The 26740-nt window shown below is 37.4% G+C and overlaps 1 protein-coding gene across 2 annotated transcripts; it reads left to right on the forward strand.

Annotated features, from left to right (window-relative positions):
* On the forward strand, positions 1 to 25736 carry LOC121383047 (ciliary-associated calcium-binding coiled-coil protein 1-like). Of its 2 annotated transcripts, XM_041512806.1 has the most exons (9): positions 1 to 411; positions 4942 to 4965; positions 11455 to 11555; positions 15950 to 16119; positions 17062 to 17209; positions 18133 to 18205; positions 20226 to 20345; positions 22040 to 22171; positions 24436 to 25736. In XM_041512806.1, exons 1-9 carry the CDS (start codon positions 391 to 393, stop codon positions 24520 to 24522), a joined length of 876 nt encoding a protein of 291 aa, XP_041368740.1. In that variant the 5' UTR covers positions 1 to 390; the 3' UTR covers positions 24523 to 25736. The 2 variants fall into 2 exon arrangements, with proteins under 2 accessions (XP_041368740.1, XP_041368739.1); XM_041512805.1 differs by lacking the exons at positions 1 to 411; positions 4942 to 4965 and adding an exon at positions 8620 to 8744.
* Positions 25737 to 26740: the final 1004 nt, after the last annotated feature.

Raw genomic sequence — 26740 nt, forward strand, 5'->3', positions numbered from 1 at the left:
CACGTATCGCGACAAGTGTTGGTAAGGGACTAAACATTAAACTAATACAACAAAAGCAAACTGGCCACCGTGAAAATCTACATTGTCAACACGCGAAAACGAGCATACATATGAGTCTGCGTGCGAATGTGTACAATACAAAACGATACAGCGTAATGAATAAATTGGAATTTTTATGTCTGAGTGCACGATCGCCTTGGAAGTAGTCGGTCTCGCAGTAAATCTCCCAACAGGATAATCCCCTGCTTGAATCAGCTTTGAAATGTGTATTCGACACGACTAGCATTAATACAGTGGACTCCATGTTAACAACTAGCGTGTTTATTGGAGATAACATACCGAGTGGTGTTTCGCATGTAGGCCTATACCTTGAAAATTACCATAGCAAAAATGTCGAAACCAAAAGGAAAGGTAAGCTGTGTTGATGTTTTCTCCCTGTTTTTTTAGTTTTACTCAATAATTTTTTTTATTACTATTGATTAAACTATATTCTATTACATTTAAAAACTAATTGATTGTGCCCTCGCAATAGATACCGGCAACCGATACATTACAATTTGTCTTACACTCGTGTAACTAAATATAAGTACAGTGTAGGTTATTTAAAATGCTCATTCAAAGACTCGTTTAATAAAACGGGCTACGTAATATACATGTATTTACAATCTGAAATAAGAAGAAAATGAACTATTGAAAATATGCCTTTGATGTAAAATCATTCTAATGGAAAATAATGATGTTCAAATAAACCACACTGGTAAGTGAAACAAAGCAATATAATAAAATTATATTTCATATATGGCGCTGTTCATGGTAGCCATTTTGTTTTCCGCCATCTTGTTTTTCACCATTTGTGACCTTTCATATATTCAACGGAGAGATGTAAGAATTATGCGTATATACATCTATATGTTTTATAACCATTTTTTCCTCATTTTGTTTTCGGCCATTTTGAACCATAAATCGTAATTTCTCAGATGGCCAAATGTTTTGGATTCAGCAACCCCAAATTAGGTTAAAAGTCTATGTTGAACTAAATTAAAAAAATAAAATAAAATAAATGCTCGCTTCATGTCACATTTCTCAGAAATGAGACCTGACTACCACATTCAACCAAACGAAATTAAGTTTGTTTTGTTTAACGACGCTACTAGAGCAAATCAATTACTACTGAATGCAAGACAGTTGGTAATTAAGACGCGTAGTCTTTAAAAGGAAGCCCACTACATGTTTCTATTAGCAGCATGGGAGCTTTTATATGCACTCTCCCACTGACAGGACAGCAAATACCAAGCCGCTGGTTGGAATGAGGGAGCACTCCACCCAGATAATGGGTCATGGAACGTGGTTCGGGGAGGGATGTAACCCAGTGGTAAAACGGTCGGTGTAGGATCGATGCCCATGAAGTGGCGACAGCGGGTTTCCTCTCTCAATATCTGTGTGGTCCTTAACCATATGTCCGACGCCATATAACCGTAAATAAAATGTGATGAGTGCGTCGTTAAATAAAATATTTCCTTCTTTCGAACGTGGTTCGATCCTGTGGTCTCAAGCACCTCAGGCGAGCGATCTACCAGTTGAACTAGATCTCACCCACACCCATACAGGTTGAAATACTAGATCTCACCCACACCCATACAGAGGTTGAAATACTAGATCTCACCCACATCCATACAGAGGTTGAAATACTAGATCTCACCCACACCCATACAGGTTGAAATACTAGATCTCACCCACACCCATACAGAGGTTGAAATACTAGATCTCACCCACACCCATACAGGTTGAAATACTAGATCTCACCCACACCCATACAGAGGTTGAAATACTAGATCTCACCCACACCCATACAGAGGTTGAAATACTAGATCTCACCCACACCCATACAAAGGTTGAAATACTAGATCTCACCCACGCCCATACAGAGGTTGAGACTAGATCTCGCCAACACCCATACAGAGGTTGAAATACTAGATCTCACCTACACCCATACAGATGGTTGAAATGTTTAAATAGTTGCGCAGTAAAAGTGATCTCGAAATTGATCTTTAAATACATTTTCAAGACCTATTACTTCAAGTACAATGACTAGATGTCGTTAAAATATAGATTAATCGACTCTCATATAAAAATAAACGCGTATAGCAGAAATAATAATGATTCGATTACACGAGAAAATGGTTAGGGGCCATTTACAATCATCAGCATTTGACGAGTATAACGTACAAACTACATTGGGAGGGCGTGCGTGCGTGCGTGTGTGTATGTTCTGTGTACGTACGTTTGTGTGTGTGTGTGTAAGTGTGTATGTTCTGTGTACGTGCGTTTGTATGTGTGTGTGTATGTTCTGTGTACGTGCGTTTGTGTGTGTAAGTGTGCATGTTCTGTGTACGTGCGTTTGTGTGTGTGTGTGTAAGTGTGTATGTTCTGTGTACGTGCGTTTGTGTGTGTGTGTGTATGTTCTGTGTACGTGCGTGCGTTTGTGTGTGTGTGTGTGTGTAAGTGTGTATGTTCTGTGTACGTGCGTTTGTGTGTGGAATGACAGCGTACTTTTCTTTTCTTTTTTCCTTCCTCTTTAAAAAAATAAATAAATAAAAATACATGTACATGTATGTTTGGAAAAACAGTTATTGAAAAATCAACTTCAGTGCTCATCTCGTGCGAGGTCCGTTTAAGATCGGTTCTTGTCGATGGACCCATTAGGATATTTCTCGTTCCAGCCAGTGCATCACGACTTGTTTATCAAAGGCCATGGCATGTGCTATGCTATCTGTGGTATGGTATATATAAAAGATCCCCTGTAGTGGGTTTCCTTTAAAGACTACGTGACAAAATAACCAAATGTTTGACATCCAGTAGTCGAAGATTAATAAATCAATGCGCTCTACTGGTGTCGTTGAACAAAACAAACTTTAAATGTACGATTTTACGAGTGGAGGGAGTGGAGTAATGAAAACGATGGACACATTTTACGCTGTAAAATGTTGATAATAATTAGGCCTAATATAGTGCTACTAATTAAAAGTTATTTGGGGAATTTCCAGGTTACTCTGTATGACAATTCTATGTTTTTAAAAACTTTAAGTATATATTTTGTATGTTTCATGGATTCGGTGATCTTAAATCCTGTATGGGGCGGAACGCTCGCTTGATGCACGGCCGATCTAGGAACGATGCCCGTCGGTGGGCCCAATTGGGTATTTCTCCTTTCAGCCAGTGCACCACGACTGGTATATCAAAGGTCGTGGCATGTGTTATCCTGACTGTGGGATGGTGCATGTTCTAAAAGATCCCTTGCAACTAATGGAAAAATATAGCGGGTTTCCTCTGAAGATTCCGAGTCAAAAATTATCAAATCATGTTTGACTCCAATAGGTGTCATTAAACAAAACAATCTTTCACTTTTAATAATTCAATCAAGAACTTTAAGTAATTTGTAATTTAACGGTTAAAATGGCTCTAATAGCGGAAACTATTTTACACTACCTAATAACTAGACAAGTGCCTTTAAGACATCTTATTTTTCAGTCTGCATATCCTAACGTTACAATTTGACAAACTCACTGACTAGTTGGGTCGTTTTAAAAAGTGCATTCATTGAATTGTGATAATCAGACATTGCTTTTACACTTTATAACGACCGCTAGATATATATATACTTCGTGTGTGTGTGTGTGTATGTATGTATGTATGTATGTATGTATGTATGTATGTATGTATCTATATTTATATCTATTTATCTATCTATCTATCTATCTATCTATATATATATATATATATATATATATATATATATATATATATATATATATATATATATATATATATATAGACACACGCATATATAGATATACATGTATACATTTATATATATGCGGTATTTGATTAATTTGTTTTACAATTTCGAAAGACCTATCTATATCGTAATTCGTGTGTATATTAATTCAGCTTCAATCAAAACTGTGTGTGTGTGTGTATGTGTGTGTATACATACATACATACATACATACATATATATACAGTCAAACCTGTCCTAGCGGTCACCTGTATTCAGCGGTCACCTGCCTTAAGCGGCCACTTTTTTCCTCTCAAACGATTTATAACGTAAATGCACCTGTAATAAGCGGTTACCTGTCTAACGCGGGCAGCGGCCACCCAAATCGGATCCCAAATCACTAAAATACCTGTATTAAGCGGCCACAGTAAATGTTTACTATTATATAAAAGGGATATATAACAACAGCGATAAGGTGCAGCAAATAACCGATCTTCACACCTGCAGGAATACTAGTTCCCATTCAGTTCCGACATCTCTTCCGTGTATCAATTAAGAAAGTATGACTATGGAATGCATCTAATTGCCACTGGGCAGGCTACGCTTGACATTTGTAGATTCACTTACTACGACAATACACCGCATGAAGTAGAAATTAAATAATTAAATGGAAAGAGAAAACAAACTTGTTGAGAACGGTTAATTTAATACATTCCAGTTTTTCCTGAAGGAGGCGACATGTTAAAAGTTTATTTATAGTAAACTGTGAAGCACACATCCATTAATTAGCAGTAAAGATGCTAAAACAAGAAACAACAACATATGTCTTAAAGACTATATGTCGCAACCTGTAATCAGCGGCCACCTGTCTTAAGCGGCCACTTTTATCTACTCCCTTATGCGACCGCTTAAGACAGGTTTGATTGTGTGTGTGTGTGTGTGTGTATATATATATATATATATATATATATATATCTGTGTGTGTGTGTGTGTTTCATAGTTGTTATCTTATTTTTGAATAATTTCAAACTGTACCAATCATCACGTTAGTGATTTCTGCCTCTTCTCCTAACACTCGGTATACACACGTTTATGTACATGTATATACATTGTAGTTTATCTTTGGTATTTTAATTTATTTATGAGTTTGTTTGTTTTCCTTTCAGAAAATTAAGGGTGGAAAAAATAAGGTGAGTTACTAATACTAATTACATACGAGCGGTCGACTCCGTGTGTTGGTTAATGGTCATTAGGGTCCTAATTTTAAGTAGTATGGTGGGTGAGGGTGTGCCCCACTAAGAAACTGCCCTTTTCACGGCTAATAATCTAATGACATATAATATAGGCCTACTGTTATGCAAATAAAAAAAAATGGGGGATCATCCGGCCATGAGCGAGGTGATTCATTCCCGCCGCATCAAAACGTAAGTAGTCCTACTCATAAATATAACCTAACTATGCAGCTAAATAATTTTTTAAAAGGGAACAATGCTATCCACTATAACAGAAGCTTACATTTACGTCTCACGGTCTGTAATGATCAAATGGCCTCAACTAACATGATCCCCAAGATGTTCCTTAAAAACCTAATATTTCATTACATATTGGTATCTAAGACACGGCAATAATATGTAGACAATGTATCCATTCATGTCCAATAACTACAACGTTGTTTGAACGCAGTAAAGCAAATAAATAAAGTATCTGAAATGAAAAGTGTTATACATTAGCCGCGTTAGCCACGAGAGTACCAGTACAGATATATATTTAGATGAAAAGTGTTATACATTAGCCACGTTAGCCACGAGAGTACCAGTACAGATATATATATATATATTTAAATGAAAAGTGTTATACATTAGCCATGTTAGCCACGAGAGTACCAGTACAGATATATATTTAAATGAAAAAGAAGACGGCCTGACCGTCTGCAGAAATCATAAAAGTAAACAATTCAGCACTAACGTGTTCACCACAGAAATGACCAGGGAAAAAAAAAAGAGAAAAAAAAAGAGAAGAGAGTTTATATATATATATATATAAAATTAAAAAGCCCAGTGCACTTTTGAAATTATTTACCATACCAGAAATAAGTTAGTTTTTTTGGTCCTATAAACGTCTAAAAAGCAGCATATCCTATTAAAATTAATTTACAACAAACTACAAAACGACTTGTTTAAGACTCACTTCGTAATGATGAATCACTTGAAATCACTCCTATCGACGACTTTGGTAGTAGTGCAAATATGGAAGAACGTAAATCACTTTTACCAGAAATTTTATCTGAACTTGAAAAACAAGATACATTGTTAAAAAAACCCCTAATATTCTTAAAGTTCTTTCATGGGAAAAACATTGCTTCAAAATAATTTTCGATTCTATAAAATGGTTTATTCAAAAAGTCACACGGACGATGTAATACTCAGATCCAACTCTTCAGTTCGGTTGGCTGGGAGACAAAAACCTGTTTGGTGGTCGTTTTAGTAGAGTTAAAGATGAGCATAAACAAAAACGAAACATGATTGTAAATGACAAAGCTACTGTTTCACCATCTATGTCAAAACTTAACTTCACATCCTTGTATGTACGCACCAGACCTTCTATTACAAATGATAGAATTAAAAGCTAAATAACAACAAACAAAAACAAATCCAGACGATTCTTCATATGTTTTAATGTGAGATGGTACACAGTTAGAAGTGTGCACGTGTTAGGTTTGGAACAAGGTCCTATATTATCCTAAAGGAAAGGTCACAAGAACCTAATAACAATCAGTAAGGCCATTAAGTTCCAAAGTGCCGAAATACCATGTGGACAAACAAGCCATTTTGGACAAGTTACTGATATGCTTTGAAATATTTTCAGAATGCAACAACGAATTAAGAAAATACAAAACACTCAAACATGACAAAATAGCAGATGTGTATGGATTTACATCTTATGCCATATATTGATTATCAGGCAGAAAATAGTTTGTCCGTACATGCACAGGAGGAATTATTTCTGGAATGGTTAAGTAATTTCCAAAGTGTACAGGCCTTTTTAATGGTATGTGGAATCTAAATGTTTTATATGCTGGTGATTACTGTTGTGAACACTTTAGCATTGCATTCAATAGGCTTACTTTTACGTCTTTTGTGTTGACGGCATAATCTTTTTCTTTAGCCCCATACCTGGCACTCAATCTAGAAAGAAAAAACAAACATGTATAATTAAATTCCAAATAAATCTATACGCATTTGTTATTCCCGCGACATAATTTAATTTTTATGACGTTATTTATACGTATACCATTCACAGTACCAAAGCCAGTTGTAAATGCGGCACTATCAACTCTAAATTCTCTCCGATGGGTTTATTGATCAGTAACCTTTGTCAACAGTAAAGTATGTCATCTCCTCACGCATATCTTGTACTCCCAAGCGAAACGAGTACCCTGAGGTATAACATTTTTCATTTGTGGTAGGCCTACTTTTTGCGTTTATTTTCAAAACTATTGCAGAAGCAGATCTAGGGGGAAGGGGCCCGGCCTCCCATAAATGTTGAGATAGTTATAATTTTATTATATATTACTTTTACATTTTTTTTTACGATCCCCCTCTAAACCTCCCTCAAAGTTCCCTTGGCATTCCACCTCATGTCACTGGGGTCCACGCTAAATGGATTTTTCTGAATCCACCACTGTATTGCATTCAAACAACGTTCATGTCAATTTCGTGGATACAGGGTCTGCATAGCGTTAGGTACATGTTTCGGATACAAATATGTACATAGTCAAAGATTAGGCCTTGTTCGCACGAAATGAACATTAATACAGGGTCAAACAAATCGCTAAAATGTCACAGGTTCTATGGCAATAGCTTGGGGATCCTGTTAGTTGAAGCCATTTCATTATTATTGACATAAATATACGCTTCTTTTACAGTGAATAGCATTGACCCTTTTTGAAAAACGGGTTAGATATTGCATCTTTTAGGTTTTCTACTGGACAACAATGCCGTGGTATGTGCTTTCCTGTCTGTGTGAAAGTGCATATAAAAGATCCCTTGCTGCATTAAGAAAACTATAGCGGGTTTCCTCTGATGACTACGAGTCAGAATTACCAAATGTTTGACAATCAATGTTTTCTAGTGGTGTCGTTAAACAAAATAAACTCTTTTAGGTTATATTTACAAGTAGACCTACTTATATTGCATTCTGAGGCTGCGGGATTGAATCGCCTCGCTCATGGGTGGTTATTTGCATAACAATATGTTATGCGTGATTTGATTTGTGTAACTAATTTGATCATATAATTACTGTAAATTCAGTTATTAGGCATGTAGAAATCGGATATGAATGAAACAATGAATGAATGAATGTTTAACGACACCCCAACACAAAAATAGGCTACATATCGGCTATTGGGTGTCGTGCAAAGGTAAAATCGTATATAATAATAGCCTATATGTACAAGGATATTTTTTGTTTTAAATTTAGCCTATATTTTAAAAGTAAATGTTTTGGGCTTCAAATGTGTGTGTGTGTGTGTGTGTGTGTGTGTGTGTGTGTGTGTGTGTGGTGCTTCAAAGCTAATATTGTATTATAACACATCACATAACACATGTGGAGATTGTTTTGTTTTACATTTGTAATATTAATTCACTCTCCACCGTAAATATTAATGGTCGGATTTAGAGGCCCCCCACCACCCTTACTATTGTTAAAAACATTTTTAATACACATAAATATATTGTATGACAAACAGGCTTTGTTGCAAAGTTTGTAAATTCGGCCCTAAATGTCTTTCTGATTATTCTACAAGAGTTGTTTCCCTGGACGCACTCTTTGTTGTTGTCATTGACAACACAAGATGTCGGGTAAAGGCAGTACGTCGAGAATGTCTGGGCGATCTAGCAGTAAAACAGTACAGTTGGCATCGTCCAAGAGCGATATCAAGACTACGCATTCAAAGAAAAAAGTAACAGTGGTACGAAAACAATGTATTTACATCTACTTAAGCAATTCGAGACTTTTTAGATCGCAGATTCGTAGGAACGATATCATGGATATGGCATGGTGGTGGGTGGGTAGGTGGGGTAGGGCACAGGTACCCCCAAATAGAAACTCCTGCTGCGAATACTATCTATGGTTACATATGTAATGTACTGGTTGGGGATACGGTATAATATCCGCCCGATCCCCTCCATTATTATTTTTAGTTAGGTTAGGGTTAGGGGAGGGGGGGACCGGTCGGATATTTTTCCCCCGGTCCCCTCCATTATTATTTTTAGTTAGGGTTGAGGGTTAGGGTTAGGGTTAGGGTTAGTGTTAGGGTTAGGGTTAGGGTTGGGATTATGGCTGGGGTTAGGGCTAGGGTTGGGGTTAGGGTTGGAGTTAAGGTTAGGGTTAGGGTTGGAGTTAAGGTTAGGGTTAGGGGAAGGGGGGACCGGGCGGATATTTTTCCGTAAAAGATTTGGTAATTTGTTTTACATATAGTCTTAGAGAGGAAACCTGCTAGGAATCTTTTATATGTACCATCCCACAGACAGGGTAGCATATACTAAGGTCTTAATTTGATGTACCGGTCCGGGTGCACTGACTAGAATGAGAAATAGCCCGATGGGCCCACTGACAGGAGATCGATTCTAACCGACTATGTAATCATGAATTAAGTACACTTGAAAAGTACCATCCTCTGGCACCCTTCCTATTACTCCCCTCCCCCTTTTATATTTTACCAGTCTCCCAACAACATGACTCATAAACAGTGTTCCCCCACCTCCAATATTAAATGCCAGTGCTTCCTATTGATCATTCTCAATCATAAGTACATGTAGTAATAAGTACTAATGTAGGCCTTTATGTCTGATTTTGGAAATGGGTGTATGTATGTTAACGGATTACATTATTTAATACTACCGGGTAATTTCTATGAAGATAGCAGTAATATGCACGGGCATAAGAAGGTGCCAAAAGTGCGTGTGTGTGTGTTGGGTGGGGGGGGGGGGGGGGGGCACGCACACACACACACACATATATATATATATATTTAAATACATGTATAAATATACAAAATATATATACAAAGCCCCCCCACCCCGGCACACACACACACACACACACATATATATATATATTTAAATACATGTATAAATATACAAAATATATATACAAAGCCCCCCCACCCCTGCTTCCTATGCCAGTGAAATGTACCTAAATATTCCACCGATTGGTAAGGCCCAAAACACACTGAAGGTGGGTCTGAGCCTAGATATGTTTTTTTCAATAAACAGCAAAAATAAATTATAATTCCATAATGATTAATATTAATATATAGTATACCTTTTCTTTTATTAGGCCAGTAGTTTTTTTATTATTTGGTTTACGAACCTGCCGACGTAAATTTTGCTCAAATAAAAATAAAATAAAAAGTCGTATTTTTCACTTTTATTTTTAATTTTTTTGCCGCCGACTTCCACAAATAGCTCTAAAGAAAAACAAAAGTTACCATTCTAGTCTATTGTGGCGCATTTCTTAAGGTAACAGTGAGAGAGAAAAAAATATCACCCCTACTGATACACCCCAAACAGGTTTTTTTTTGGGGGGGGGGGGGTTCCTTCCTCCTACCTTTGTGCACAAAAGTTCTTGTTCGTAAACCTAAAAATTAAAAAATACTGGCCTTAAGAAAAATGAAAAAGTAAAGTTTGACAATTGTGCAGCTGCCGTTCAAGAGTTAGATGGACATTTGGAGTTATAATTGCTCTCTGCATGCCATCAGAGACAACTGTAACAGAAACTCAGGATTTTTGCAACCCCCCCCCCCCCCCTCCCCCACACTGAGTAGGCAAAGATTCCTGCTTTAAAGCAACAATAATCCAATGTTTGACATTAAATACCTTTATATTGATACTATTTGAGTTCAGTGATAACTAATATTTCACATATTAATCACTATTACAAGAAGACACCTGACAGCACCTACATAACTAATCAACACATTGTTGAACCATCAATAACCTTATTCCTGGATAGCATACTGCCAGTAGGCCAGTGGTAGACCATCAGTAGCTCTGTACCTAGATAGCATACTGCCAGTAGGCCAGTGGTAGACCATCAGTAGCTCTGTACCTAGATAGCATACTGCCAGTAGGCCAGTGGTAGACCATCAGTAGCTTTGCCAGGGCTTCTAGAATTTATATAAACCACTAGCCATGAGATCAGTGATTTTTAAAATTTACTAGCCATGATTAAAAATTCACTAGCCCTACTTTACATTAAGTTATTACAATTTTACTAAATAATAGTAATAATCAGATATGTCACCTACAGAGGGAGATAGAGCTTAAGAAACTAACAATGGGAGTTGGGGTCGAGGCAGGATATTCATATTTACAGAATAGACTTAACTGTAATTTTTGACAACAAAAATTCACTAGCCTTCGGGCATGGCAATAGTAGTTCTTTACTAGCCCAACATTGAATACCACTAGCCATAGCCATGGGAGTGGGGCTACCATGATCTAGAATCCCTGGCTCTGTACCTAGATAGCATACTGCCAGTGATTGACCGTCAATATCTATATGGTAGTGTGATACCCATTTCCGAACACTGAAATGAAATAAAAAAGATGAAATACTAATTTTTCTAATTCAGTGCTAGATTTTCAGATTTTATATTAGTATTTTGTATTTTTCAGGAAACAGAGTCTGATACAAAGGAAGGGGCACTAGCATTCAAAGTTCTTACTAATGCTCAGACAAAAGAACTGGAGGAACTTAATGTGGAGGAGATGCAGATGTAAGAAATGTCTCCATTTACCCATACCATGATAACATCCAGCTAGTAGGCTGGTGATATACCACCATTAGCTCTATACCGTGATAACATACAGCCAGTAGGCTAGTGATATATCACCATTAGCTCTGTACTGTGATAACATACAGCCAGTAGGCTGGTGATATACCACCATTAGCTCTGTACTGTGATAACATACAGCCAGTAGGCTGGTGATATACCACCATTAGCTCTGTACCGTGATAACATACAGCCAGTAGGCTAGTGATATACCACCATTAGCTCTGTACCGTGATAACATACAGCCAGTAGGCTGGTGATATACCACCATTAGCTCTATACCATGATAACATACAGCCAGTAGGCTGGTGATATACAACCATTAGCTCTATACCATGATAACATACAGCCAGTAGGCTGGTGATATATCACCATTAGTTCTATACATAGATAACATGCAGGCCAGTAGGCTGGTGATATACCATCATTAGCTCTATAATGTGATAACATGCAGCCAGTAGGCTGGTGATATACCACCATTAGCTCTATACTGTGATAACATACAGCCAGTAGGCTGGTGATATACCATCATTAGCTCTATACCATGATAACATACAGCCAGTAGGCTAGTGATATACCACCATTAGCTCTGTACCGTGATAACATACAGCCAGTAGGCTGGTGATATACCACCATTAGCTCTATACCATGATAACATACAGCCAGTAGGCTGGTGATATACAACCGTTAGCTCTATACCATGATAACATACAGCCAGTAGGCTGGTGATATATCACCATTAGTTCTATACATAGATAACATGCAGGCCAGTAGGCTGGTGATATACCATCATTAGCTCTATACTGTGATAACATGCAGGCCAGTAGGCTGGTGATATACCATCATTAGCTCTATACTGTGATAACATGCAGCCAGTAGGCTGGTGATATACCACCATTAGCTCTATACTGTGATAACATACAGCCAGTAGGCTGGTGATATACCATCATTAGCTCTATACCATGATAACATACAGCCAGTAGGCTGGTGATATACCACCATTAGCTCTATACATAGATAACATACAGCCAGTAGGCTGGTGATATACCACCATTAGCTCTATACCATGATAACATACAGCCAGTAGGCTGGTGATATACCACCATTAGCTCTGTACTGTGATAACATACAGCCAGTAGGCTGGTGATATACCACCATTAGCTCTATACTGTGATAACATACATCCAGTAGGCTGGTGATATACCACCATTAGCTCTATACCATGATAACATACAGCCAGTAGGCTGGTGATATACCACCATTAGTTCTATACATAGATAACATGCAGGCCAGTAGGCTGGTGATATACCACCATTAGCTCTATACCGTGATAACATACAGCCAGTAGGCTGGTGATATACCATCATTAGCTCTATACCATGATAACATACAGCCAGTAGGCTGGTGATATACCACCATTAGCTCTATACCATGATAACATACAGCCAGTAGGCTGGTGATATACCACCATTAATTCTATACATAGATAACATGCAGGCCAGTAGGCTGGTGATATACCACCATTAGCTCTATACCATGATAACATACAGCCAGTAGGCTGGTGATATACCACCATTAGCTCTATACTGTGATAACATACATCCAGTAGGCTGGTGATATACCACCATTAGCTCTATACCATGATAACATACAGCCAGTAGGCTGGTGATATACCACCATTAGTTCTATACATAGATAACATGCAGGCCAGTAAGCTGGTGATATACCACCATTAGCTCTATACCATGATAACATACAGCCAGTAGGCTGGTGATATACCACCATTAGCTCTATACCATGATAACATACAGCCAGTAGGCTGGTGATATACTATCATTAGCTCTATACCATAATAACATACAGCCAGTAGGCTGGTGATATACCACCATTAGCTCTATACCATGATAACATACAGCCAGTAGGCTGGTGATATACCACCATTAGTTCTATACATAGATAACATGCAGGCCAGTAGGCTGGTGATATACCATCATTAGCTCTATACCATGATAACATACAGCCAGTAGGCTGGTGATATACCACCATTAGCTCTATACCATGATAACATACAGACAGTAGGCTGGTGATATACCACCATTAGCTCTATACCATGATAACATACAGCCAGTAGGCTGGTGATATACCACCATTAGTTCTATACCATGATAACATGCAGGCCAGTAGGCTAGTGATATACCACCATTAGTTCTATACCATGATAACATACAGCCAGTAGGCTGGTGATATACCACCATTAGTTCTATACCATGATAACATACAGCCAGTAGGCTGGTGATATACCACCATTAGTTCTATACCATGATAACATACAGCCAGTAGGCTGGTGATATACCACCATTAGTTCTATACATAGATAACATACAGCCATTAGGCTAGTGATATACCACCATTAGTTCTATACATAGATAACATGCAGGCCAGTAGGCTGGTGATATACCATCATTAGCTCTATACCATGATAACATGCAGCCAGTAGGCTGGTGATATACCATCATTAGCTCTATACTGTGATAACATGCAGCCAGTAAGCTGGTGGTATACCACCATTAGTTCTATACATAGATAACATGCAGGCCAGTAGGCTGGTGATATACCATCATTAGCTCTGTACTGTGATAACATACAGCCAGTAGGCTAGTGATATACCACCATTAGCTCTGTACTGTGATAACATGCAGCCAGTAGGCTGGTGATATACCACCATTAGCTCTGTACTGTGATAACATACAGCCAGTAGGCTGGTGATATACCATCATTAGCTTTGTACAGTGATAACATACAGCCAGTAGGCTGGTGATATACCATCATTAGCTCTATACATAGATAGCATGCAGGCCAGTAGGCTTGTAATATACCATCAGTAGCTCTATATCTAGATAGCATACAGCCAGTAGCCCGGTGATATACGATCAGTATTTCTTTACCTAGCAGGGCTGCTGAAAGTACTCGCCCGCTCGCAAAATGTGAGTAAAAATTCTTACGGACAATTTACAAAATGCAACTACCAGCCTGACGGTCTATCTGTCTTTTTTATTTTGTTTGACACGTGATGTTGATCACTTACCAAGTGTTATTAATAGTATTTTGTCAATATATCTATATATTTTGCCTGAAGTGAATTATTGTTAATAATATATTGTTCTATAGACTGGCGGACTAGTAGAAATTCTGGCGGGCTAGTAACTTTTAGTTGGTTCTGGTCCGGTGGGCTAGTTAAATATTTTCCATTTTTGCACCCCTGCCTAGATAGCATACTGCCAGTAGGCTGGTGATCAATAAACTGCAGTAGAGTAATGGTTGGCGTCAGTGATAGATAGTCAGTAGCCTATACCTATATGGCATTCTACCAGTAGACCTGCAGTACTGGACCATGATCAAGAGCCCTATTCCTAGATAGTATACTGCCAGACCAGTGATGGACTTCAATAGCCCAGTTCCTAGATAGTATACTGCCAGGAGACCAGTGATGGACCATCAATAGCCCTATTTTTAGATAGCATACTGTCAGTAGACCAGTGATGGACCATCAATAGCCCTATTCCTAGATAGCATACTGCCAGTAGACCAGGGATGGACCATTGATAGCCCTATTCCTAGATAGCATACTGCCGGTAGACCAGGGATGGACCATCAATAGCCCTATTCCTAGATAGCATACTGCCGGTAGACCAGGGATGGACCATCAATAGCCCTATTCCTAGATAGCATACTGCCGGTAGACCAGGGATGGACCATCAATAGCCCTATTCCTAGATAGCATACTGCCGGTAGACCAGTGATGGACCATCAATAACCCTATTCCCAGATAGCATACTGCCGGTAGACCAGTGATGGACCATCAGTAGCCCAATTCCCAGATGGCATACTGCCGGTAGACCAGTGATGGACCATCAATAGCCCTATTCCCAGATAGCATACTGCCGGTAGACCAGTGATGGACCATCAATAGCATACTGCCGGTAGACCAGTGATGGACCATCAATAGCCCAATTCCTAGATAGTATACTGCCAGTAGACCAGTGATGGACCATCAATAGCCCAATTCCTAGATAGTATACTGCCAGTAGACCATTATCGGCCCATCCTAATTTATGTCTATAATCCATGTTGGCTCACTGGTGGCTAGTCCTTTTTTTTTTGGACATAACGCTAGGTTATTTTCATGGGTACATCTTACCCAGTTATTTTAGTTCGGCAATTAATGTTTGTTCTTAGTGGTTACATATGTGATACAGCATTGACAACTTCTCATTTAACATTTAAAAGTACTATTTGATTCAGACAAAGACAAATGAACCTGCTTTCTTCTTCTTCAGAAAACTAGCAGATATATTCAATCTGAAAACGTATTCCAGTAACCTGAAAGAAGCAGCAGAGCTGGATTATTATACTGGTGCCCTCTGGTGGGGAGCAGAGCAAGGCTTCAAAGGGCAAGAACTCTCAGGATTTTTCACATTAATCCACTCTCTGTTTGAAAATGTTAAAGGTAAAAGAAGAAAGGATTTATTGAACATTTTATGTTAAAGGGCCATGCTTTATATAATTATCAACAGTCTGATTGACAGCAATAACAACTGTTCTGTTCACTTTCATCAGTTACACAGTGTAGGAATTTAAATATTATTAGCAGGCATTATACAGAAGATATTTGAGATTGTATAGGATCACCTAAAGTACTAGTATGATAATGTTAAAATGTTTTCAATTCCATATCTTGGAACAAGTACTATATTGGATATATGTAAACCTTTCTAAATTTAAAGGCAGAAGGTGTGTGAAAATGTATTATGAATCCAGTCAGTGATAAAACCCTGTTATCATTTTATTGGGTTGTTACGTTATAAATATATAACACTACACAATAATTCCACAAATTGAATTACTGTTAAAAGGTAATTCCATTTTGGGAAGGATTATTTGGTTATATTCATTCACAAAATGAATATAAAATTGTTTTGATATCTTCATTTTAACTTTATTTCCGTGCTTATACATTGTATATCCAATACAATTAAGGTTCAAGCTAGCATACTGTCCTTGACCTTCACCTCAGCTATCTGAGCTGTCTATCAAGTACTGGCATTTTTGGCTAATTCCTAGTAGTTAGTGAGAGAGGAATCAGTGTAGTGGTTTTACACCTCACCAGTGAGCTGTTAAAACTGTCTCTAGGCGAGAGCCGGTACCGAGCTGTGAACACAATACTTACTATTCTTAAGATCAAAAGCTTAACCACTGTACCACCAATGCCGGTCTTCTATGTCTAATCTTCTTAACTTGGATTCCTATATAAAATAAAGATATAACAGAGATTTTATTATATGGTCATTTGGGGGGGGGGGGGGGGGGGGGGGGGGGGGGGGGAAGAGGAGAGTGGGGGAAGCGACTTTCATTTTTACATTAAATAATTTGTTTTCAATTGTTATTACAGAAAAGCAAATGTCATTAGTTGATAACTTGAGGGAGCTGAAGAAAATGCTCATGGGAATAGGGATGGAAGGACAGGCAACCAATTATGGAGGACTGGAGTTTTTCGACACACAGAAAGCCAAGGCTATAACCGATTATGTCTACTCTAGGTGAGTTGCATGTAACCCATATAGCATATAGCCCAGTGGTAAAGTGCTTGCCTGATGTGCAGTTGGTTTAGGATCGATCCCCGTCAGTGGGCCCTTTGGGCTATTTCTCATTTCAGCCAGTACACCACCACTGATATATCAAAGGCCGTGGTATGTGCTATCCTGTTTGTGGGATGGTGCAAATAAAAGATCCCTTGCTGCTAATCCAAAAGAGCCCATGAAGTGGCAACAGCGGGTTTCCTCTCTCAATATCTGTGTGGTCCTTAACCACATGTCTGATGCTATATAACCGTAAATAAAATTTCCCTCCTTCCCTGCACTAAACAGTGGCGTGTTGCTTGTTATCTCCTGACTACTGGATTAATTTTTAACAAAAACCACATTGAGTGGGTACACACTTATAACTTTTACTCATCTGTCTTCACTTTTAAATTTTATAAAATAATGATCATATGAAAAAGAGTAAGTATTATTTTTGTGAGGTTTTTCATTTTGATGTTTTTAGAGTAGTTAATGTTGTTTAAAAATTATTTTTTAAAATTAATAAGTCGTGAAGTCCACACTGTCACTTGTTAAAAATTGTTACCAATATATACATTATAATTATGCTAGGCAATTGATTGTAACCATTGTAATTGTCTTGTTTTTCTTTTTTTGCTGTTTTATATTATTGTTCATGTCTGCATGATTCATATACTAGTATGAAAACAAATGATTGCTTGATTGATTGACATCAGTGATTTCACATGACAGCTTTCTATAGGTGATTTACAATTAAATGTATGTTAAATATATGTACACAAGTATGTGCATACAAGTTCGCTACTTGGATGTTATAAATACGAACATCAGTATTTACAAGTTAAGCTGTTTTGTATTAGATAATGTTGATTGACATTGTTTAATTATATTCTTAATTCCAGTTTTTTCCAACACTACAAACTTTATCAGTTCATGTTTTCGTGTTCACAAGAAGAAGAGATTATTGGAACAGATGTAAGTAGCAAACCAAAAGTAAAACTTTGTGATCAAATCACACCCATCACACACATAACAGATAATAAATATGTTACTAGTTAGTAGCAAGGTTTATATGTCCTGAATGGATTCATTTTATAACTCCCTAAATCTGGCCCCGTGCTTATAAACCTTAAAGTCCAGACTTTAACATCATAGCAACGCCATTCAAATAGCATTACGTTAAAGTCTACCGGCCTCACTGGCATCGTGGTAGGCCATCGGTCTACAGGCTGGTAGGTACTGGGTTCGGATCCCAGTCGAGGCATGGGATTTTTAATCCAGATACCGACTCCAAACCCTGAGTGCGTGCTCCGCAAGGCTCAATGGGTAGGTGTAAACCACTTGCACCGACCAGTGATCCATAACTGGTTCAACAAAGGCCATGGTTTGTGCTATCCTGCCTGTGGGAAGCGCAAATAAAAGATCCCTTGCTGCTAATCGGAAAGAGTAGCTCACTTAGTGGCGACAGTGGGTTTCCTCTCAAAATCTGTGTGATCCTTCACCATATGTCTGACACCATATAACCGTAAATAAAATGTGTTGAGTGTGTCGTTAAATAAAACATTTTTTTTTATTTTTTTTTTTTATTAAAGTCTAGACTTTGTTTCATAAGCATGGGCCTGGTGCCAAATGTAAATTATTTTGAATTAGGGACATAAACTGATAATAAATGGTACCAAGCTTATATGTCTATGCATTACTCCGACTACTTTTCTTTAAAAGCAACGTTACATGAGGAATAATTATAGAATTTACTGGTATTACAAAACATGGTCCAGGGTGTGTCCGAGGAAATCTACCCCTGTCCTTTAGGCTACTGCTAACAGCATGGGATCTTTTCTTTGCATTTTTTTTGACGTGACATCACATACCACTTACTCACTGTATGGTCCACCAGATAGGATTGATCCTATGACCCATGGCACTTCAGATGAGCACTCTACCACTGAGCTACATCCTGCATCTTAGAACTGATGCGGTTAGTTTGTTTTGTTTAACAACATCACTAGAGCACATCGATTTATTTAATCATTGCGTATTGGCAGTCAAACAGTAATTCTGACACAGCACATACATGTACAATGGCCTTTGATATACCAGTCATATGGAACAGGTTAGGGAAAACCCAATTGGAGAATGAATCCACCAAGGTTTCTATTACGGTATATAATTAAAAATCAACAACAGTCCCACAAATTATAAATGAACAAATATGTGTTTCCTCTTCCCATACAGGGTTGGGACGTACGTAGCCCAGTGGTAAAGCCCTCGCCTGATGTGTGGTCGGTCTAGGATCGATCCCCGACTGTGAACCCATTGGGCCATTTCTCGTTCCAGCTAGTACTTCACAAGCAGTATAACAAAAGCCATAGTATGTACTATGTATCCTGTCTGTGGGATTGTGCATATAAAAGATCCCTGTCTGCAAATTGAAAAACAGTAGCCCATATGGCCTAGCTGGTGACTGGGTTTCCTTTCTTTGTCTGTGTGGCCCTTCACCATATGTCTGACAGTATATAACCATAATTTAAACATGCTGAGTGCATTGTTAAATATGTTTCTTCCTTCATTCCTCTTCCCATGTGACCACTTGTGGAATAACTTGATAAGCATTACATATGTGTACAGTAATGTAGTGAAACAATATCACATACACAATTAATCTGTAGTGGATCACTGTTGGGGGTTGGGATGTAGCTCATTCGTAGAGGGCTCATGGAATTGATAGCCCTCGGAGAACTTTTGGAGTTTTCCCATCCCAACCAATGCCCTACGACTTGTACATCAGATGCCACAGTCAGGCCTATGGAAATATGCATATAAAAGGTCCCTTGCTGCTTTTTCAGTAGCAGTAGCCTGGCTTGTGGTAGTAGTTTCCCTATCTCTGTGTCAAGTATTCAAATAACCAAAAACCTGTAATTTAAAATATGCTGACATGTTGTTAAACAAATCCTCCTATCCTGAAGCACTGTTTGAGAACTTGGTTTTTTTTCAGCTTGATGTTGAAGTTGCGCAGGCAGCTGACGTCCCGTTTCCTCCTCCTCTGGACGAAGGACTTGCTGAGGAGATTTACATGAGATATGTCGCTACACCCGAGCCTGAACCCACACCTGAGGTAAGCATTTAAATAACCAGCCTCGGTACCACAGTGGGGAGGTGCAGTGCTAACACACCGACTTCTCGCTCACTGACTGGTAATAACTAAATAGTATTAATCTTATGTTGGACACACAGCAAAGAAATGTTTACAATTTCCCCCATAAATATCAAATGTTTATAAGTGTCCTTTTCAGGAGTTGGTTTATATGCCCTTTAGCTCTTGGTTTCTTCCCTAAAATATTCCCTGGTTCTGCTCTTGATGACTTTCCATTCAAAATTTATAAAAATTCTCCTTATCTCCAACTTGGCTCTTTCGATGATTTATGTGTAAATATGTTTGCAGTTCAACTTATTTAAACGTATGTTGTCCTATTTCAGTAATGTCTTTCTTTTGAACATGCCACACTGCATGTTGTTACGGAGAAATATAGCAGCGATTTTTTTCCAGAAACAAATGTGTAAAAATCCCTAACCTCAAATTTTTTGAAGGTATGGATCCATATCTTCAAAATTACAAAGTTTTATTGTATAACATTTAGTTAAATATCTTAAAATATCAGTGAAATAAAAGTGTTATCAGTCACTCAGTGACGATAATACATTTTAGAGTGAAAACTTCATTATTTCACTCTAAAATGTGTTATTGTCACTGTAGAAAGTGTTCTCGTTACTGTAAGAAAGCTGGAACTATTTTGCTGTTGGCATTTTAAAAATAAAGGTAAACTGCCAAAAGTTATATAATAAATAGAAAATTTCATGTTTTTTGTCAGATATGATTGGTATCTCATTTCGTGAAGTTTGCAATCATATCACACTCGTGCAAGATACAAATCATATTTGACAAAAAACATGAAATATCCTCTATTCAACATACCCTAAATGACATCCTACAGTGAAACACCATCTTCAGTCATAATTCATTTATCAGTAAGTACATGTATGTATGTATGTATGTATGTATGTATGTATGTATGTATGCAACATCTATCATCAAAAGTAGAGGTGATGCTTTTCTGCGATCATGAAGGGAAAACCAGATGAAATTGCACAACTCCTTTCCTTAATTAAAACCCAGAAACCTCATCTACATGTGTTTGTTTAATGAATTTTACTTGGTTTCCATAAATGAGTATCAATTTTCATACAAAATGTAATCCATTTCCAAGTGTGACATATGACCAGGGTGTTAACATGTGGGAGCATCTGTCTAGATTTTAACAAAGGTCTCACTACACAGATCACTTCCGGGTGAGAGTTCATTGATCACGGTCCACTATAGTTCCTAATCGTGGCACATGTTATGGTTCACATATTCACTTCTAGGAAATGGTGAAGAATTAAAACAATATGTATGTTTAATGGTAAGCCTTCTGGCTGTATTTTGCCCATGTTATTTTGTAATATTGTGCATCGACCTTTTGGGACATGGGTATATAGCGCAAGTGACAGCCGGAGTGAATCGGTTAATGAACCACCTGTTCGGACCGGTACTAGTCAGATGCGGTCATATAGCAAAAAACTGAGACTGAAATGTTCACAATTTTGGAGTGAATATAAATGCTTAAATAATGTATGTTCGCAATGGTGTATGTTGTTAGTGCCAACGAGAACCCATTCTATGGGCAATCTTCGCTTGAAGTTGGGCAGTTTAACATGGGTTTCAATGGCAGATGACATCCGTGTAGTGAGACCAAAGTTCTGTTGTTTCAGCCCTTGGAAGATTTAGAGAAAAAGGAAGAAATTGATGAAGAGACAGCAGAAAACATTCTAGCTCAGCTTTCACCACAGGATGTGAAGGAGATCATAGAAAGTGTGGCTGCTGAAATGCTCGAACCGCTGCAGGTAACCAAGATTATTACACAGTACTTTGTGTTATATACTTAGTATAGTACATCTTCGGGGTTCAAGATGGGACGCCAAAACTTACCAACAATTTCGTAAATTTGGTCAGTAAATCTGTTGCTGTATTCATGTTGTATTTAGTGAAACAGCCACAAGATTCTCACACAGTGCTTTCTGTTACATATTTGTACATCTTCAGGGTTCATGATGGACACCAAAACATGTTAATAATTTGGCAAATTTAGTCAGGAAATTTGTAGCTGAATTCATGATTTATTTAGTGAAATAGCCAAAATGGTGGTATAGATCAACATAGATAATGCAATTTTCTAATAGCTTTTTGTTGAATTATGAAAAATATTTGCAGAATTCAGATTCAATTCACATCAGAGAATATATATGTAGCTCAGTCATAAAGTAATCAACTACATTTTTATTTGTGTATTATCAAATTAATACATTCACTAAAATTAACTACAGTGGAACCTTGTTAGTCCGGAGACTCCAGTAGTCTGGAGACTACTGGAATCCTCACCTTACGGACGGTTTTATCACAAAATGAAACGACCACTCAGTAAAGTTATTCGTTAATCCGGATATTCAGCTTCCGGAACCGGACGGTCATAATTCTGAACCAAATGTAAAGGCAAATTGCTTCGTTTGACCTGTCGCCGCTGATTGAACGTACAAATAATCCGCCAATTAATGCTCAAAGAATTGACAGAGATAAAATGGCTGCATGGGGTTTCACACCGCAGTTTATTTAACCATTCACCTGTGTTTATTTAGTGTTAGTCGGATAGAGCACAAGTGTTCACAAGTGTTTGTTGTTTTTTAAAATACAATTTCTTTGATCTATGACCAGACTGGCTGTTTTATTTTATGGGGGGGGGGGGGGGGGGGGGAGAGTATTTTATTTTTAAAAGTGGGTAACTCTTGATCATACCCTACGGTACCCCATAACCTCATTTTGTAACTATCCTCTGAACTTGCCTGTATGATTTATTACTGAATACTGGTCATAATTGTTTTGGTGTCCCAACTCAAGAGTATTGCCAGTCACCCAAAATAAAGACGTCTTTATATGTTATTGCTATCAAAACACTGGCTTGCGACTCTTTCATAAGTGGAAGAGTAAAGTAAAGTTTTGTTTTATTTAACGACGCCGCTAGAGCACATTGATTTTTTATCTTATCATCGGCTATTGGACGTCAAACATATGGTCATTCTGACACTGTTTTTAGAGGAAACCCGCTGTCGCCACATAGGCTACTCTTTTTACGACAGGCAGCAAGGGATCTTTTATTTGCGCTTCCCACAGGCAGGATAGCACAAACCATGGCCTTTGTTGAACCATTTATGGATCACTGGTCGGTGCAAGTGGTTTACACCTACCCATTGAGCCTTGCGGAGCACTCACTCAGGGTTTGGAGTCGGTATCTCGATTAAAAATCCCATGCCTCGACTGGGATCCGAACCCAGTACCTACCAGCCTGTAGACCGATCATAAGTGGAAGAATGCTCATTCAGTTTCATGCCAGTTTTGAGAGAGTTGTATTTCTGTACTGAGGGCGGAGGGATGTATCATGTTGGCGTTTATATTATATCAGTAGATATAGCAGAAATGAATTATAATTTCGCCATTTAATATGTTTAAAATATAATCTGTAAACGTAGAAACTTTAAACTAATAATGATTGTATATAAGTGAGAAACAATATGCATTCCTCAACAACGTACCCACTTCGTGGAAATGAACTCGACCACGTGGCCTAGATTTACAACATTAACCGGTACGACAAAACACGCTTATTCACACCACGAGGCGGATCAACAGAACAAAACTGGTTGAAGAATTGTTTGGTTGTAAAATTCAAATGTGTCGTTTTTATTTTGTTTTTGAATCAAGGGAGGTTACTCATCACGTACATTTCAGTAATCTGGAAATTCGTTAATCCGGACGTTTTTTTTAATAACCATACTGTCCGGACTAATGAGGTTCCACTGTACATTTAATTAAAAAATAAATATTAAATAAAATGTATTGTTCATTGAATTAATGCCAAGGTGTAATGTTGTCTTGTCACATTCTCATGGCTATTGTCATAAAGGCACTATCATATCGTGTGGCGTGCCTTTAAATATAATCTCAGCGTGAAAAATAAACTACTAGCTATTGGTTAGCATCAAAAAATGTGCGTAAGCCTAAATAAAAGAATTTAATCCAATGCTGAAATATAAAACGTTTTTTTTGTGTCTTTCAGACGGACGTAGCGGCAAAGTTAAGAGAAAAAGAAAACCAGTTGATAGCAAGGATAAACAAGATACACAGGGTGGCCAGTTCACGGTGAACACATGGAAAAGATTGAAAAAAATTCCTACACAAATCAGAAGTTTTTAGGTCATCTGTTGAAGATCTAACATCATTTTATACGGCCATTGCAAGACCACAGTCATCCCTTCTTTCATCCTATAATAATAGTCAATGTAAAATGTATACCTTGTGCATTCAAAATGTACAGAAGTATCAGTTTACACTAAAATAAATGTTTAAATGTATTCCATACCATTGTTACACATCATAAAAAAACCCCACCGTTGTCCAACATAAAAGAGTTTGTACTTGCACAAAGAGCAAGATGTCTTCCTTCTTTAACAGTCAACTTTCCACAGGCAGACAGAACATCACATCTTACATCAGATGAGAAGCAGTGGTTAGGATTCAAGTTGCTTCCAAGAAGAAAAACAATGTTAAAAAAAGTTATCTTGGATTGAATACTATTAGTATTACGGGCATGTTAATTAACTCCATGTGTGCTGGAGTGTTAGAAGTAACGACTGATTGAGGGGACAGGAGAGTGTTGGAAGACGTTCAACAGGTGGCACTGGTGTATAAACCCAACAAAGAAAAGGAATATTTAATTGGATACTTCCCAACACAATTTAATCGGTGGCTTAACATATTGTAATTGTGACATTCAATTAGGTCAAGTGACAGAATAAATTTAATTGTTGCTATTTACAATACTTCAGATATGCTACAACGCTTACCTATTGTTGACACATATTCTTAAGTTTAAACTGGACTTGTGTTCAGTACTTAAAATTTATTCCATTCAGAATTTGAAGTGATGTAGAGAACCTTAGAACTGGTTTTCAGTTCACATGTATTCTAAAACATTTAACACAAAAACCAGGTGAGCGAAAATAAATTATGCAACGGGTGCTTAATTATGTCAATTACTGTAATAAGATTTGCAGTTTAACACATTTTATCCCCCTTTTCTTAAAGTGGTAAAATGTGCATTATTCACTTGTTAAAGTACATCTAAAAATCTACTTATCCACTATTTAATAATAAATTGGCAATAGCCCCGGATTCTGATACACAAAGTATATGTTTAATGGTAACAGAGAAAAAATATAATTGTTTTTATAAAATTATTTATTTTTCATTTGTAACAACTGAAGAAAATAGAGTTGAAAAATTCAGCTGACATTTTGTAACATATTTTGTTACTGTGTATATATGTATATTCTGTATATTAAATAATTCAAAACATCAGTTGATTTCTTTTTCATATTTGTTACACCATTGGGTCATCATTTATTGGATTAGCAAATGTTTTGGTGATATAGTTTACAATTGTCACATGTAATGGTTATGTGGTCTTTACAGTATCAAGTAGTATTGAAATTGGGCATTGCTGCTTCCCTTTAATATTTAAGGAATGTTAATATTTAGCCTAATGTGATTAACATTAACATAAGCAATGAAATAAAACTATAATAACACTATAAATTGACGAAAACTGTTTCGGCCACACCTCTTTACTTGATCAGTATAAGTACATGATAAAAGCTCAATTTCAGCTCTGCCTAGAGGCATTGTGAAATTTTTATAAAAACAGTTGAGATAGAGACAAAAACCTAGTTTCCTCCAGTCAGACCATTACTGATCCAATAAGCTACTGACAGATGTATGCCAGTGGTGTTTTGATTGGTCTGATGAAAGATCAGCAGAATATGATGAAACATTTAGTTCGGTTAGATCTTCTAATGGAGACCTGTAGTGAAATTTCCAGTAAGATAGGATTGCATTTATACCCAGGTTGCACTAAACATGATTTTTGTCCATTATTAAATCCATTTGATGGTGTAAAAAGAAAGGAGAAATTGTTTTGAAAATAGCAAAATAAATGTATGTGCAATGTGTACACATTGGTCAAGATATATATAAAACAGCAATACTATCCATAGTGAAGAATATCATCTGCTCCAAGAAGAAAACAGTTTCTCAATTTGTTTTTGAGGTGTGTGACTGCGATTTGTGTGCCTCTGACTATGTCTAAATTCAAACAGAGGGTGCGAAATATTGTGCCCCTCACTTAAACAGGGGCACTTATTCTCCCCTCCCAACATACTGAGGAGTTAAATTTGTCACACTCCTGGGTTTTTCACAAACAATCGTTTGGTTTCTTGATTGGCTCATTTTAAACACATCCTAAAGAAATGAAATCATCTGCTATTAGAGGCAGATTAACAGAAGAATAGTCAGGATAACTAATA

The sequence above is a fragment of the Gigantopelta aegis genome, chromosome 10 (assembly GCF_016097555.1).
Source record: "Gigantopelta aegis isolate Gae_Host chromosome 10, Gae_host_genome, whole genome shotgun sequence".
In the NCBI taxonomy this organism is placed as follows: Eukaryota; Metazoa; Mollusca; class Gastropoda; order Neomphalida; family Peltospiridae; genus Gigantopelta; species Gigantopelta aegis.

Excerpts from the sequence above, each read along its gene's own strand:
- LOC121383047 (XM_041512805.1), top strand. The coding sequence starts at position 8,628 with ATGTCGGGTAAAGGCAGTACGTCGAGAATGTCTGGGCGATCTAGCAGT. Across the intron at positions 17,210-18,132 it reads ACCGATTATGTCTACTCTAG|TTTTTTCCAACACTACAAAC; the intron begins GTGAGTTGCATG and ends TCTTAATTCCAG. Across the intron at positions 18,206-20,225 it reads AAGAGATTATTGGAACAGAT|CTTGATGTTGAAGTTGCGCA; the intron begins GTAAGTAGCAAA and ends GTTTTTTTTCAG.